We start from the raw sequence: 18593 nt of genomic DNA on the forward strand, positions 1-18593 counted from the left end.
TTTTATGTAATGGTATAAATTTCCTTAGCTTAATTACAAGGCTATGCAAGAGAAGAAAGGAGCAGATCTGAAACTCCTGAAGCCCATATAGTTGCAGTGTGGTTCAGTTATCAGTGTGTGACGTCACCAGGGTGCATGCAGGCCTATAGTCCAGTTGGAGTTGCCACCTCATGCACTCCATGGAGGAACAAATCCATCACATTATTTATGAAGTATTAAGCGTCAAGACTCCATTGCAATTATGGTGTCACCTCTGCACGCAAATTGGCCTTCACCTCATGTTTCACTATATGTTATGGACTCTATGGGTTGTGAAGCTCCCCTGCAAGTACTCCTATCACAAGCACTCACCAACCAGAATACTACCAGCAAACGCAAATTGACATGGACAAATGAGATGCAGTAATTTTTGATAGCATTAAGGACTGCCTTACCCATGACATAACCTTGGTGTATCCCCTTCCTGGCACATAGCTCATCATAAAATCAGACAAGAGTGTACCACTGTCAAAGCTTTGCTACAACAAGAACGATTCAGATACTCAACTCAACTACAGAGCAGCCACACTGTTTCTTTGCATGCAATCTGGTGTCATCACAGACAGGAAGTTATTGGTGACTGTAAAGCATTACACCACTTGAGACAGGACATGGAAGGATGCCCCCTGGTTATCCACACCGATCATCACCCACTTACTGACTCTTTTCGAAACCTGGAGGATAATGACATTTGGACTACGTTGCCCAATTTACCACGGTCATCTGCCACATCAAAGGTACAGGGAACATTATAGCAAATTATTTTTTACATCAGCAGGTTGTCATCTACCACTGAATATGATCAGTTCACTGATGCACAACAACAATAAGAACAGCTATAATCCCTCATTCACGACAAGTCCATGAACCTATGGATTGAATCTCACCCTATTATATCTCACAAAATTGGACACACTTCCTCATAACAGCAATGATTATGCCATATCATATTTGAACAGTTCAACGATTTAGCACACCCATGCATTTTCTGAACCACTCAGCTAGTGACCAACACGTTCATGTGGCCTAATGTAATGAAAGACTGTAAACTTTTGGCTCACACATGTACTCTGTGTCAAAAGAGCAAAGTCTCACATCACACAAAATCTCTCATGGGCCATTTCCAGAGCCTGAAAGGGCACTTTCAGCACAAGAATATTGACCTCATCGGTGGACTACCTGTCACTGATGGCTACCGCTATATCCTCTCGGTGATCAATCAGGTCACACAATGGGTTGAATCAACAGCAATAAAAGAAGTAATCACTGACTCTACCACCAATGCATTTATTGAAACATAGATCTCACACTTTGGTTGCTAAATATCTATTACAACAGACTAGGACAGGCAATTTGAATCTGCGCTCTTCCCAGAACTTTGCTATATGGCAGACACTTATCATTTCAGAACTCCAGCATACCATCCTCAAAGCAACGATTTGGTTGAGTTTTGGCACTGCACAATAAAAGCAGCCCTCATGTGCCATGGACGACTATGGACTGAGGTGCTTCTGTGGATTCTTCTGGGAGTTCCAACAGCACAAAAACATGGCCTTGGAGCCTGCTGGCTGAAATTCTGTAAACTTAGATGCTATTACTCCTTGCAGACTTCACATTTCAAGAACCATCACCTGCATCCCCAGACCTACCAGACTTAGTTGCACATTTTAAGAGCCACATGGAACACCTCTGTGTACCACCGTCTGTCCCAAACTTGTTGCCTAAAGTCTTTGTTCACAAAGCACTCACAGACTGTGACTTAATAATATTAAGAACCCCTACACCCTCCCTAGTCAGGCTCCCATAAAGTGATCCAAAGAGATGACCAAATCTTCCGCATAGTAATATATTAAAAACTTAGAACCACATAAAGATGTCTCACTGAATGACAACATGTGGCAAAACATACCCTCTCTTGACACTTGCTTATTCTCCCACTAGCAGTGCCGTATCATAAACCTTTGTTCTACAACTGGACGTCCATGGTTTCCTTCCTGGGGACTTCCATATCAAGTTCATAGATTGTGACCTGCAATAAGGAGGTCAGCACACCAACCTCCATACTGCAAATGGCTCAATTCAATTCAATTCAATTCAATTCAATTCAATTCATGGAAGTTCTGTAAGACCATGAAACTGGTGCACATCATTAAAACCATTGCCATTACATCCCGGGTTTTCATTGAAGATATTCTCAAGGTCAGAGTGCCATGTTTACTTCCAATGTACCCCACTCCATTGCTGGTGCCATCCAGCACTAGTAACAGACCCTCTGCTCTACCTTCCCTTCCACACACTCACTCTACAGCCAGCCCTACTGCATACCAGCTTGCCTCCATGATTACTACCTGTATGTAGGGCTTTTTCTATGGTTATAAAGATGTAATTTATTGAGTCTGCTGATTTCACAGAGTCCTTTGAAATGTTTAATGTTCTGAGAACAACTGTTGATGTTCAAGGAATCACTGGGTTACACAATGAAATGGTGAAAGTGGCAAAGATGGTGCCAAGGGCATATACTTAGTCTTACAGTTTGAGCAGGACATGCGAATATTCCACATGAGAAACATAATATGCAATATTGTACACTCAGTAGTATTAATAAAACTGCCTACAATCTACTAATACAGATGTTTCAATATACTATTGATTTCCCTAGTAGAAATGAAAGAGCAGATATTTGCTCTCCCTCTCATATATATATAGTGAACAAATTACAATTTTTTAATAAATTTTATTTACATATCTTATAACAATATATACAAAAATGTCACAATTTTTATTAAAAATATGAAATAATAATGGATATCTATCTCTAAATATACATCAATAATGAGTAATACATAAATATTACACACAGATTACAAATTTCATATAGGCAAGACTGAGTTTTAGACATTCCAGTGAAATAACTCTTGATCCTGCTTCCTTAAGGCCTACACTGATTTTCAGCATATGATGCAGATAATGTATGTATGTAATAGAGCCTAAAGCAAGATTTAGGCAATTTAAAGTTAGCTTTGATAACTGATTCACAAATAAGCAGGCTAGAAACACACATTCTTCCATGACATTGACAACTAATGAAAATGATGTTCTTGGGCAAACAACTTTAAAAGTATGTAAGCTTACAACTGTCGAGGCACAATAAAAATAAATAAACATTAATCAACAAAAACAGAGAACTTAAAAATTACAACATGCACAATTTTTATGAGTCTTCAACAAATTCATGAATGTTCTGATGATTGTTTGAATTTCATGTCATTCATCGTCTATAAGTTGACTTCGTGTAGGGACCACGTCCACCTTCCTCTTGGACAAGCTGATAGTAACTGAACACTACCAGCCAAAGGTACACATATATTGCTGTAAAAAACAAATCACAATCAGGCACAAGTGTCTTGGAAAGGAAAATGTTAAAAATTATTTCAAGACAATCCTGACACTTTTTGTTCTTGATGAGATGCTTTCATAAAGAGAAAACTCATAATCTCTAGTAATAAAATAATATTTTCTCCATTTTCAACCACTCATTCATTTATTCATTTACAATGTGCTTTAATTTTCAAGATACTGGAAGTACAGGTAATCACATGAGTAATATTAGTGCTGGGAAATACCTATGGACCTGTATGAAGTCTGTTCAAAAAATTCCGGAACATTGTCCACAAAATTTTTCTACACTTACCTTTTTCTTATTGTGCATGGTCTACTTGAAAATACTCTCCTCCACAATTGACACACAGCTCTCAATGCCATTTCCACTTCCAGAAGCAGTCTTGGTACTCCTCTTGCCGGATTTCGTGAAGCACCATCTGTGAATTTTCTTTTGTGTTGTCTGTCGTTGCAATATCCATCCTTTCAACAGGGTTTCCAACTTTGGAAACATAAAAAACTCTACAGCACTCAGGTCAGGAGAGTATTGAGAATGATGCAGCACAGTGATTTCATTTTTTGTGCAATAGTCATGCACCAATGGAGGTGAATGTGTGGGTGTATTATCATGATGTAGGAGCCATGGATTATCTCACCACATTTCAGGTCACTTTCTTCTCACATTTTCTTGCAGGCATCACAACACATCCTAATAGTACCACTGATTAACAGGCTGCCTGTGGAATGAATTCATGATGAACTAATCCTCCAAAGTCAAAGAAAACTATCAGCACGGCTTTGACATTTGACCTGACCTGATGAGCGTTTTTGGTCTTGGAGAACATTTCCCGACATATTGTGAAGACTGAGCCTTGATCTCAACATCATAGCTGTAGACCCATATCTCATCACCTGCTATGATTCTCTTAATGAACATCTCTTTCTCATTTGCATGATCAAAAAGTTCTTCACAGATTGTGAGGTGAAGGTCTTTCTGGTCTTGGTTCATGAGCCATGGGATGATCTCGGTGGCTACAAGATGCATTCCAAGATGCTGTGTCAGGAGTTCATTACATGATCCAGCTGACATGTTATATTCTTCTGCAGTCAATCTCCGAATGGCACGCACAATTTTGTTGACTCCTGAAATGAATATTGTCGGTAGAAATCGAAAGGTGCCCTGAATTAAGGTCATCTTTAACTTCCATCTGCCACTTTTAAACTATGTGACCCATTCATAACACCAAGTACAGCTTAAGCACTGATCACCATAGACTTCCTGCATTATGTGATGCATTTCTGTAAACGTTTTCTCGAGTTGTATGCAAAATTTAATACAGTTGCATTGCTCCTCTAGCTCTGCCATCTTGAAATTTGCAAACTGTGGGACACAAAATTCTTCTCAATACATCACTGAAAAATAGCTAACAGACACACAAAAATGAAACCTCTGGCAGTTACACATCAAATACAGGAGTGTGCAGGGATGGCAACTGCATTTTGCTCCAACACACCACTGGCGCCTTACGAACTTTCTAGAATTTTTTGAACAGACCTCACACTTGTGAACTATATTACAATGATTTACAGAAGTTACAAGATGAAAACAGCAGCCGCAAAATGAAAGCAGGGACAGACAAAAACCCATCTGCAGATAAATGAGGAGACATAAGTACACTGAGAAAGCCTTTATATTGCACTGCCTTTTGAACTTTAGCCCTTTTTTGTATGAACAAGCTCTCTCATTCATAGCAGCTGTTGTTAGGAGGAGAAGCTTGCAGGATTTGTATGGCACATATATTGAAACAACTGTTGAGATCATTAGTGTTGTGGTGTACTCCATGTTCAGAATTTAGATGATCAAATGCATGATTAGAAATAATTTGTCAGTTACCATTCACTTATTTAATGGTCATACACATAATACAGCATGGTAATTGCAGTACATTTGATATATGATGTTAGTGGATTCAGATTCTAGCTCTCAAACTTGCATCACAAGGAGTAATACCTTGAGGATGATGCACCCACTACCATAACACAGTCAAGTCACAGGCATTTTCTATCCATAGTCAATGGTCATATAACAGCTATCCTGCAATTGCTGCACATTACCCTATGTAGCTGTTGGGTCAGATCTAGTACGCGATTCCAAGTCTCGGCTTTGAGCGATGACACTGTGTGTGAGATCATGAGTTAATGATGCAAAGGATGTTTATAGCCATGGAGCATAATAAGGGGAGGTGGTGCTATGTAAATCGCTTTGATGCTGGCACCACCATGCTGGATGCTCTAAAACATTAGCAGACTACTGCTTATGATTGCTTCTTGTTCTTAATTTCAGTTATTTTCATGGAAGAGTTGTTTAATAAGAAAATGTTAAAAGTGTTTAGGTGAATAAGATAGTGTCAGTAAAGCATTTAGAGAAGTTTTTCTAGTCTTAAATGCACATTTGATCCAATAATATGATGCAGTTCACCTCATTAATGTAACTTTCCTTTTGTTATAAGTTTTGAATGACCAAGAAGAGAAGTATTTATATGAAAGGGCTGCCTTCATAATCCAGCATTTTCCTTAATATGGACTGATGAACTGATGTTTGGTTTATGTCCTTGTCTCAAAAATGCTAAGAACATATTTTGATAAGTTGGGACAGTTACCAATCTTTCCTTCTCACAGTGTTCACCAAGAGAGTTTTTTGAGTTGGAATGACAGGAAATCTAGTCAAATGATAGAAATAAAACCACTACCATAAAAGGCAACAATGCAACCCAAAAATAAAACCACTACCATAAAAGGCAACAATGCAACCCAAATTGATATTTATAAAAGAAAATATCACTTGAATCAGTCTTATGAATGACATGTGAAACCATTACACTTTAGACTGTAATGAGAATGATTAATATGTCCATAAATTTTTTAAGCTGGCATTTTTTATCAAAATATTTCCATGAGAAGCTAACGTTTTTGGAAACTAATATGGCACTTGTTGCCTTCAAGTTTTTGACATCATGACAAGTTCCCTTATTATGCCTCCGCAGAAGAATGTAAACAGCCTATTATTAAATGTTGTCTGTCACTGTCTCAATAACATGTGTAAACTACGGTATTTTATCTGAATATGTCATGATTTCTGAGGGTGCGCTTAGACAGAAAAATAAAAACACAGAGTAAATTGCTGTGAGTGAAATGAGTAGCAATCATATTTATAATCTTGGTTCACACAAATACTTAGCTGTTTTCTCCAAATGTGGCACAATTTACAAAGCTGAGGTTAGGCAGAAACTGAAGAGGGTAACTCAAATTGCTGTGAGTGAAATGAGCAGCAATTATATTTACAGTCTTGGTTCTAACAGTTTCTTTTGGGATTTACTTCTTCGGTATCACTCTGTCACTCAAGTTGCCGATTCTAAGTTTCATTATTATTTGTGATTTTTGTCTATATCTTGTTCTTGTGTATATAATAGAGGGAAACATTCCACGTAGGAAAAATATATCTAAAAACAAAGACGATGTAACTTACCAAACGAAAGCGTTGATATGTTGATAGACACACAAACAAACAACCACACAAAATTCAAGCCTTCGCAACCCACAGTTGCTTCATCAGGAAAGAGGGAAGGAGAGGGAAAGACGAAAGGATGTGGGTTTTAAGGGAGAGGGTAAGGAGTCATTCCAATCCCGGGAGCTGAAAGACTCACTTTAGGGGGAAAAAAAGACAGGTATACACTTGCACACACACACATATCCATCTGCACATATACAGACACAAGCATACATATGTCTGCTTGTGTCTGCTTGTGTTTGCATTTACCTTTTCAGATTTTCTAGCTTCCCTACCACATTCAACCTAGTGAAATTCCATGCCTTGACTCATAGAAAGTTATCCTTTCATTGGTTATTGAATCTTATTCTCATGATCACCTCCGCCTTTGCAGTCTCCTCCCGAAGACCCGAACGAATGACTATTTCAGAATCTTTTGCCAATGGAGAGATCATCATGACACTTTTTCAATTACAGGCCACAAGTCCTGTGAATTCACATTATGTGTCATTAATGTAGTGGTTTCCATTGGCTTCTGAATCCTCAAGCTGTTGATCATTGCTGATTCTTCCGCCTTAAGCGACAGTTTCCCACCCCAAAGACAACCTCTTCCCACTCCTCTGCCCTCTTTCACATGGCCGTTGGTAGACTGAGGGTGACTTCTTACGCCAGAAGTCTTTGGACACCAATGCTAATTATTAATCAAAATTTAAGCGGTAGCAGGTTTCAAACCCGGGACCAAGGACGAATTGATTTCTAATCAAAGACGCTACCTCTATATCACGGATACAATATACAAGTATGTCATAAAACTTAAGTATCAGAGGCAGAGAGGGGGGGGGGGGGGGGGGAGAGAGAGAGAGATACCACAAAAAGAACATGAAATACATCAAAGTATGAAAAGGCAACGATCAGCAACTACAAAAGTTGCACAAATAGAAAGGAAACAAATGTGGATTTTGCAGACAGTATGAGCAAACTTAGCAAAAGTTTTTTTTTATTTCACGGCCAACAGAAGATAGACAAGATACATAACAAGGAATACAATATGGTTACATGTAAGTCTCCAATGACAACAGATTTTCAACAGCTCAGGAATCATTGAAAGGAAAATAAAATTAGCCATACCTCAAGACATTTCAATGCCTAGGCAACATAAAAATAAAGTCGAAATGTTCCTGAGTGAAACACAACCAGGTTTGTAATGCATTAGTGAGCAAGGACTAAATGAAGCAGAATGTTGCAGTTTAATAATAAGGAAATATGATCTGAATAATTATTTCTGTAGATCAAAACATAAAGCTGGAGGTGTTGCCATATACAACAAGAAAATTTGTAATCTATAAGTTGCTGAATACTGTAAATATATAAACTTCCAGCATGCACTGACTCGGCTATTGAAATTACTGGTGTAATGAGTGAAGAACTAAGAATTTTCTGTGTATGTAGGTCTCCAAGTGGTAATATTGAAATATTTCTGAAAAAAACTAGCAAAATTATTATTGAAGTTTAAAACGAAGGATGCTTAATATGTGGAGACTATGACACAGACACAGGTAAAGACTCAAAAACAAAACAAGAATTAAAAGAAGCATTGTTACAGTGTAAATGTAATCAACGTACCTAGGAAAGTGGCTGATCAGAGTCAGACCGTCATTGAAAACATTATCACTAGTATTGAAAATAGTGAATGTGAAGCAGAAGTTCTGCTAACAACAGCCTCTGATCAATATGGGTTAATATTTTGTATATACAAAAATAGGAACTCAAAAACAGAAATAAAGTCAGAAAACAGGGCAGTGAGAATTATAAATCTATAAAACATGAATGTTTTAAAAATAACTCTGAGGAAAGAAGACTGAATGAAACAATGAGAACAAAATGCAAATGAGAAGTATGGTATATTTCTTAACACACTAATGCATCACTTTCATGCAGTCTTTCCCAAAACAGTCTGACAGAAAAAGCAAGGTCACAGTAAAAAATTGATTATCAAAGAAATAATTGAACCCAGGACTAAAGTGAAGGCACTCAGGCAAACAGGGAACATGGAGACATATAAAAAATATCAGAAGTACAGCCAATCGATAAGAGAAGCAAAAGCCAGCTCACTAAACAAATCCATAGCAAATTAAAATCATAAAAGTAAAATAGCATGGGGGCATAATCAACACCAAAAATTTAGTCAAAAGAGTGTAAGTAACAGCAATTTTATTAAGTCAATGAGAACTGAGAAGAGTATAGTTACAGATGGAGCAAACGTTGTGAATATACTCAGCAGCACTTTTATAGATGCTATGTAAAATTTGAAGGGGGAAACAAATCACTAGGGATTACAGCATCCTAGAATACTTGGACAGCCATTCCACTCAGTGTTCCTGGAACCAGTAACACGAACATAACTCATAAAAATAATGCAAAAATTAAAATTGAAGAAGTCTGCAGGAGATGATGAAATATCAAATTGTGTAATAAAGCATATGAATTAAGTGTTCATTTGGAGAAGGAGAGTTTCTAGAAAAAATAAAATAAGAAATATATAAGAGAGGTGACAAAGATGACCCAAATAATTATGGACCATTATCTTTAACCTCTTGTTTTTCAAAAATACTATAGATGCTTGTGTATGGTAGAATGACTGCATTTCTGGAGAAACATAGCATTCTGATTCCAGTACAACATTGTTTCCAAAAAGAGAAATCTACAAAAACTGCTATCTTAAGCCCTATGTAATCTGTTATAGATGCATTACACAAACGAAACTCTGTATCTGCTATGTTTGTGGAATTGACTAAAGCTTTTGACACAGTTCTGATCAAAAAATTTGAAAGCAGTGGAACATGTGGAGCTTGCAGTGCAATGAATGACATCATGTGTCAGTAACAGAAAGCAGTATGTGATAACAGAATCTGGATGCAGATCTGAAATCAGGGTTGTTAAGTACTGTGTACTTCAAGAATCTGTACTTGACCCACTTCTGTTCAACCTATTTATAAGCAACATTGAAACCAGTGAGAAGGATCAAAAAATACTATATGCTGATGACATGATTTTAGTGAATGTAGAAGAAAATCTGGAAACATTGTCAACAAGCATGTTCATGTTGAAAAATAACATAGTACAGTAACTCATACAGAGTGACATACTTATAAATCTAAAAACGACAGTGTTCATGGTGCTCATGAATAGAGAAAAGGATGATCATATAGACGTATTCATAGATGAAACAAGACTGGAAGAAGTTACCTCCATAACATTTTTGGGAATTACTATTGACAATGAGCTCCAATGGATACAACATATAATCAGTGTCTGTTGTGAATTACACGCTATGATATTTATTATGAAAAAACTTGTACATTGTTACAGTGTGCCATTTTCTATTTGAACTGTACTTACTCTATGGAATTACTGTTTAGGGGAACTGCAGCAGCAATTATACAAAAAAGGCCATTAGAATCATTTTGAATAATAATAATAATAATAATAGTAACACTTAAACAAAACTGCCTTCAGTAATATAGAAAACTACTTTTTCATTCCTGTACGTGTGCAGGACAATAATTTCATGAATCAAGCACAATACATTACTGGAAAAAATATGGATATTCATTCATATGACACAAGAAGTAAGGGCCAGCTGAGAAGTATACTACACAGACTGCAAGCTGGTGAAAAAGGTCCTTGATATTCAGGTGAACAACTGGTAAACATCTTCTTAAGAGTCTACAGGACAGCATGAGTGAAAGGATATTCCAAAAACTTCTAAAGGGTTACTTAATGGAAAAAGATATAGTAGGGTGAAGTGAAATGGAAGGAAGACAAGGATTTCTGGTCAGATGAGTATAGAGTAATATCAAAACCAACAGAAAATGGTAAAACATGTGCAGGATTTGTTAAGAATAGGAAGGCAGGGCAGAGAGTGTGTTATTGTGAACACTTCAATGATAGGGTTGTTCTTATCAGAATCGACACCAAAACAACACCAACTATGATACTTTAGGTACATATGCTGACATTGCAAGCTTAAGATGAAGAGAGAGAGAAAGTATATGAGGATATTGAATGGATGATACAGTACACAAAGGGAAATGAAAATCTAACCGTCATGGCGAGACTGCAGTTGTAGGGGAAGGAGTAAAAGAAAAGTTTACAGAAGAATATGGGCTTCAAACAAGGAATAGGAGAGGAGAAAGACTAATTGAGTTCTGTAATAAATTTTAGCTAGTAATAGTGAATACTCTGTTCAAGAATCACAAGAGAAGGAGGTATATTTGGAAAAGGCAGGGTGATATGGGAAGATTTCAGTTAGATTACACCATAGTCAGACAGATTACAAAATCAGATACTGTAATTGTAAGGCACACCCAGGAGCAGATGCAGACTCAGATCACAATGTACTAGTGATGAAGAATGGCTGAAGTTTAAGAAATTAGTCAGGAAGAATGAAAGGCAAAGAAGAGGGATAGGGAAGTACTAAGGAATAACAAAATATGCCTGAAGTTCGCTAAGGCTATAGATATTGCAATAAGGAACAGCTCAGTAGGCACTACAGTTGAAGAGCAATGGACATCTCTAAAAAGAGCAATCACAGAGGGTGGAAAGAAAAATGTAGGTACGAAAAAGGTAAATGTGAAGAAACCATGGGTAACAGAAGAAATACTTCAGTTGATCAATAAAAGAAGGGAGGAAAGAAATAAATAGGTTGTGCAGGGAAGCTAAGACGACAAGGCTGCTTGAAAAATCTGAAAAAATAAAAAAGAAATGATTGTCAGAAGGACTGATTCAGTACATAGGAAAGTCAAAACAACCTTCAGTGAAATTATAATCAATGGTCATAATATTAAGAGTGCAATGGGAATTTCACTGTCAAATGAAGAGGAGAGGGTGGATAGGTGGAAAGAGTACATTGAAGGCCTCTAAGAGGGGGAAGATTTGTCTGAATGACAGAAGAAGAAGCAGGAGTCGATTTAGAAGAGATAGGGAATCAGAATTTAAGAGAGCTTTGAAGGACTTAAGATCAAATAAGGCAGAAGGGATGGATAACATTCCATCAGAGTTTCTAAAATCATTCTGGGAAGCGGCAACAAAACACCTCTTCATGTTGATGTGAAGAATGTATGAGTCTGGTGACATACCATCTGACTTTCGGGAAAATATCATCTCTCATAATTCTGAAGACTGCAAGGGCTGACAAGTGTGAGAATTACTGCACAATCAGTTTAACAGCTCATGCATCAAAGTTACTGAGAAGAATATTATACAGAAGAAAGGAAAAGTAATTGAGGGTGTGTTGGATGATGATCAGTTTGGTTTTAGGAAAGGCAAAGACAAAAAGAGGCAATTCTGACATTGGAGTTGATAATGGAAGCAAAGCTAAAGAAAAATCAAGACACCTTCATAGGATCTGTCAACCTGGAAAAGGGCTCTACAATATAAAATGGTGCAAGATGTTCGAAATTCTGAGAAAAATATGGGTAAGCTATAGGAAGAGACGGATAATCTACAATACGTACAAGAGCCAAGAGACCAAGGACGAAGTGCTCAAATTAGAAAGAACATAAGACAGGGATGTAGTCTTTTGCTCTTACTGTTCAATCTGTACATCAAAGAAGCAGAGGTGGAAACGAAAGAAGGGTTCACGAGTGAGATTAGAAACCAAGGTGAAAGGATATCACTGATATGATTCACTGATGACATTGCCATCCTGGGTGAAAGTGAAGAAGAATTACATGAGCTGCTGAACTGAATGAACAATCTAATAAGTACAGAATATGGGCTGAGAGTAAATTGAAGAGAGATGAAAGTAATGAGAAGTAGCAAAAATGAGAACAGCAAGAAACTTAATATCAGGATTGATGGTCATGAAGGAGATGAAGTTCAGGAATTCTACAACTTAGGCAGCAAAATAACCAATGACAGACAGAGCAAGGCAGACATAAAAAACAGACTAGCAATGGCAAAAAGGACATTTCTGGCCAAGAGAAGTCTGCTAGTATCATAGGCCTTAATTTGAGGATGAAGTTTCTTAGAATGTATGTTTGGACCACAGCATTGTTTGACAGGGAACAGCATTATAAACATGGACTGCACGAAAACTGGAAGAGAAGAGAATCAAACCATCTGAGATGTGGTGTTACAGGCGAATGTTGAAAATTAAGTGGACTGATAAAGTAAGCAATGAGAAGCTTCTGCGCAGAATCTGAGAGGAAAGGAGTATGTGGGAAAAAAAAAAAAAAAAAAAAAAATTTAAAAAATTATTATTATTATTACCTGAACTAATCTACTTGTTACCTGTCTTCTCCACTTTCAGCTCCCAAAACTTTCCAGCCCTATCCCTGTGCCACCATATCTTCTCTCCCAGTGAACAAATCCTTTTCTTCCTTCCTACTCATTTCCTCTCCTCCCATCCATTTACTTGAGCAACTGCTCATAAGGAGACAGTGCCACTGCAGCCATTAAAAATGTGCAATTATGTGTAAGCATGTGCATGTGAGTGTTTCAGGGAGTATATGTAGCAATTCCAGGAAACGAGCTGTAACTTGAGGCCACTGTCATTAAATAATTTTTCAACAGTGTCTGCTAGCAATTTATCGTTTTGGTTATTACTTTTCACATTTGGCAACTAAGATTCATTAATGTTAACCTAAAATAAAATAAACTCTTTTGATAGTTATCAATAAAACAAATTATTTCTATTCTGTATATGCTTATTTAAAACGATTATTATAAATGTCTTGAGTAGAAAAACACCACTTTCTTTTAATAGCTTATAGGTTTCCAGTTACACCATTCAGCTATTTTTGGCTAGCACTAGAGAGTGCACAGTTATGCAGTTTCATTGTGATTTACTTAACTTAAAGTTACCTGTTCTGGAAACATGAAAGCTTAGTTTAGCATATGCATGCTCCCTTACACTACTAACAGGAATTTGCATTTCCAAACTGTTGTTGTTGTTGTTGTTGTTGTGGTCTTCAGTCCTGAGACTGGTTTGATGCAGCTCTCCATGCTACTCTATCCTGTGCAAGCTTCTTCATCTCCCAGTACCTACTGCAACCTACATCCTTCTGAATCTGCTTAGTGTATTCATCTCTTGGTCTCCCCCTATGATTTTTCCAAACTAAGGAAGTCAAATGCCAATCTGTTATTCCCTGGAAGAATCCTGAGGAAATGTAATTTATGCATGAAAGAGGTAGCTCACAAGGCTTCTGTTTGACTTGTTCTTGAGTGCCACTTATCAGCCAAAGACTCATTCATAACAGCTAGTATTAATAGAAGGTCTAGAGAAAGTAGCACATTTTACTTCAATAAGTCTCAGATGGTCATGGAGATGCTCAGCCAATTTCAATAGCTGACACCAAAAGATGGGAACTGTGCATTACAAGGAGGGTTATTGTTTAAGTTCTAAGAGTGTACATTTCCAGAAGAGTCAAACAACATATTGCTTTCTCCTGCTTATATCTTGCAAAATTACCAAGGCATTAAAATCACATAAATCTAAACATATACAGAGGATCACTAACAGTTCCTTTATTTTTGCCAGCTACCATTTGTGAACAGAATACATAAAACACTCTCTGTCATGTACTCTAAGGGACCACTTTCTTTTCTTATGTTCACAAGGCATTTGAAGTGAATGAGAAAAGTCAACTTAGTATGAACTGTGGTACATGCGACAACAATATAGGATATAAAAATCCTCATATAGCTATCCTGGACTTCAGCTCAGAGTGGGGATGTGTATTCTGGAGCAAAAGTCTTTAAAAATATATCAACTGATATAAAGCAGAGAACTGGTAAACCCTAACAACGAGAAAACCTTAACAATTATTTGCTGTCCCTTCTGTATTACTGTCTTAATATCAGGATCCTGGTTTTGTAAATTTACACTAGCATTATAATAATATTTTCAGAACAATAACTTTTAATAGAGAGTTAGGTAGCCATGTAAAATACATAGCAGCCATGTAAAATACATAGCAGCATATAAACAACAGCTGAACAATATCACAGCAAAAGCCGCTACATATTTCCTATGTAGTCTGTAGTATGTTCAATTACTACAATTTTAAATACTAAAAAGTTTAAGCTATAATGCCATACAATCCTCGTAGCATAGTTATTAGAGAGTGTATTATATAGAAGAGATTTATAGCAGCTACTTTTCTACTAATTGTATCTCTAAAAGGTTCTCTTCAATGCTGGGAGTTACAGATCTTAATTTTAATGTGTAAATTGGAATATATAAATGAAGATAAAACCTACTGAAAAAAGTAATCAAAATGAAATTAAGATATTAATAATATATTATTTATGCGAGACAAAGAGCACTCACTTAACAAGCCAGGAACAAATGAAGCATAGCTCAGAAGCATAAATTTTTTATACATCCTATAGTTTCTAGCTTTTCAATTTTTTAAAGATTCCTGCATTGGAGGAGAGAGGTAAGAAATGCAGCAACGTAGATATTGCAAGAAACAAAAAGCTATTAAAAACCACGAGCAGGTGAAACTCATGGTACAGAACATAATAAGGAAAAACAGTTAATCTTTGCTGTTAACACACTGTTACATCATAATCACTTCTTATGCTTTCTGTTTCTCCTCTTACAACATTTGGGATGACTTTCACTAAAAAAACAAAAAAAAAAAAAAAAAAAAAAAAAAAAACCCTAGTGCTCTTTGTCTTCTTCGTCCTATTCTTTGAACAGCCGGTGTGGATGTTATTCTTTGTTTTTTTAAAGAAAAAATTAAAAGGAAGATGTCAAATATTAAATATTCACTCATATTTTTCAGTTCATGAGTCTGTCAGCCTTAGTCCTATCGTTCCTGTTTTAATAGACAGTAAGTACACTCTCCTTCTCTGTTGCAAATATCATGTTCATTCAAAAAAGAAAATTAACTACTTACCAACACTGATAAGGCCACCAACCAACCAAATGCTTCCTAATAATTCCTTTCCCTTTATGAAATTTGTAACAGATGTGTATATTATTGAGATGAACAATCCAATTGCCAGCATTATTCCAAGGACAACAAATGGCAACATCATGTACTTGCTGCGCTGTGGAATAAAGAGTTTATTGTCAAATAATAATTTTCAGAATCATTCTCAAGCAAATGCTCTACAGATATGACTTAAATGTATTATGAGTTTGCCAACTAATTTATAGATAAACTTACATATGTCCATAGTCGCCAAGTCATTTATTTGGTGTACTGGTATTATTTTATAGCCCATTTAGTTGTTTGCAAATATTGTTGCAACTGCTATGTCCATAGTCAGTATACAAACAGCACTACTATGTCTCAAAGAATATTTTTAGAATTCCTTGTTTTCAGTTGCTAAACTGAGGTGCAGGGTTTTAGAGTATAAGAAAAATAGCCATGAAATGTAACTTTATGTTTGCTTGCACCTACCTCCCCTTAATAAGAGGTAATGTCATCTGTTTTTAATGTGCCATATTATTCAGTCACAAAAAATTCAGAAACCTTTTAAACTTGGACAAAATGTACTTTTTAATAGCTAGGGTTCATTATGAAGACATTATTAACATATCTGGATGTTGTAATGAAAGAATATACATTCCAAATGAGTGAAAGCACCCACTATCTGCCAGATTCATGATATGGATTGTCAGTGAAATAGTTAACCAAAATGAATGGATTACTATTTACATTTTTAATAAATTGTGTAGTTGAAGTGCGGAGTGGTCAACAGGCATGTAAACAAGACCAAAAATGTTGCTGAGACTTAGGACAATATCCTTGTTCACAGCTAACAAAACACACACGCACGAACGCGCGTGCACGCCCACACACACACACACACACACACACACACACACGTGCGCATAGAGCTACATTGTCCTGGCTTGACTACAGTATTGCAGACTAGTTGTGGTGAGAAGTTGTGACAGGTGGAGAGGGTGAAAGGAGCGAAGAGACTGGGAGAAGAACAGAAGGGCAGAGGTGAGGGAGGCTGACATCTGTGAAAGAGTAGAACAAGGGAATGGCATAGGAAGAGCCTACCTGGTGTAGGAAGTAGAAGCTGTGTCTTGTGTCATACTTTTAGATTTTCTTTCTGGTAACCAGAAAATTCATTTAAGGAATAAAATGACTTTTTCTCCCATATTCCTTTGACTGTGTGCTTAAAGGCATTAATGTTCCTTATTTGGGTGATATTGTTTGGAACACAACTGAATAGGTACATCCCCACGTATGTTACAGTTGGACTGTTCTCAGTTTTCAACAGTTTCTTGTCTGGTATTGATGAACCTCCTCATTTTTCTTAAAATTACTAATGTTCTAGTATTGGGTACCAGTATTTTATATTTATTACTGTTAAAATATTTAGCAGTTTGAATTTTGGCATGCAGCTCATTTTAGAGGAGCTGCAATCACTGAAAGTAAGATGAAACATTTGGATTCCAACACACTCCAGACAAATTATTTGAGATCCACTGGATGATATCAACCATGACAGATGGATATGTGGTTCCATGGTCTATAAGTTCTCCCAGCCTCAGTTCTGTTAGGTTATCCTTTATGCAGCAGACATTATTAACACAGAGACAGTTTGTCAACATGTCATGAGGGCCATTGAAATTATTTGACTCTATGCACGTGTGATTATAAAATGTACAATGGTTCATGGTTCTATGAATGCATGCGGATGCAGAAGCAAGCAGAGGAGATTTTAGATATTTTATATATGTCTGACAGGAGAACTTGGAGAAATGGCCTTTCATCTTTAACTCAAAAATTAATCAAAAAATGGGAAATCCTGGATAGAATAACGAAATATTATGAAAAGAATGGATTGTTGCTCACCATGTGGAGGAGACATTTTATTTATTTATTTTATTTTATTTATCCATCTGTTGACAATAAATATTGTATGGATGTTGTCAAGGGTACATGTAAACCATTTCAAAGAAATGGGACCCAAACAATATATACGTAAAAAAGTACAAAGCAAAATAATACAATTAAGTTAATAATAATACAATGAAATTAATACAGCCTATATACATCCCTGCAGAGAGGCACAACAAAAAGACTGCTGTGTATTTAAGCTTTTGTTTAAAACTTCTAATAGAAAACATACATACACATTCACATAACCATACAAAGCTTATGAAGAAAATACTTGTATACTTCCACTCTGTCTACCCTCTGTACTTTGCACAAAGATTTTATGTAAACTAGCAGTAGGATACTAAAAAATAAATTTCAAACATTTTACTTACTCTGATTGCTCCAATAACAAGTAGTCCTGAGATGAGAACTGTCATCACAAGGTTTATGGCTAGTATAATTTTCACTGAAAAAGAGCAGACATGATAAGTAAGAATCATTGGATAACAACACACTGTCAGTACGGTACAAAGACATCATAGTTATATATACATGTTTGTGACAGTAGTATGCAAACAGATGACCAGCTTAAAGATTTTCATGATGTCCATTCCCAGGTGCTGGGCTATAACAATCTGCTCTTTGTCAAAGTCACTTACTGTATTTTATGGACTATAAGATGCACTTTTGCTTCAAAAAATTGTCTCCAAAATTAAGGTAAGACTTGAACTCAAAATTATCATAAAAATGTCCAGTGTTTGATTTAAAAT

The 18593-nt window shown here is 36.4% G+C and overlaps 1 protein-coding gene across 1 annotated transcript in view; it reads right to left on the bottom strand.

Moving 5' to 3' along the window:
- Positions 1-2753: 2753 nt before the first annotated feature.
- Positions 2754-18593, bottom strand: part of LOC124777273 — a 208420-nt gene continuing 192580 nt past the window's right edge. Inside the window, exons 5-7 of the mRNA XM_047252607.1 lie at positions 18216-18289; positions 15874-16027; positions 2754-3408 (exon numbers count right to left, since the gene is read on the bottom strand). Coding sequence (XP_047108563.1) covers positions 3308-3408; positions 15874-16027; positions 18216-18289 — 329 coding nt within the window. The 3' untranslated portion in view covers positions 2754-3307. The remainder of the gene's footprint in view (positions 3409-15873; positions 16028-18215; positions 18290-18593) is intronic.

This window comes from Schistocerca piceifrons, chromosome 2 (assembly GCF_021461385.2).
Source record: "Schistocerca piceifrons isolate TAMUIC-IGC-003096 chromosome 2, iqSchPice1.1, whole genome shotgun sequence".
NCBI classification, from domain to species: domain Eukaryota; kingdom Metazoa; phylum Arthropoda; class Insecta; order Orthoptera; family Acrididae; genus Schistocerca; species Schistocerca piceifrons.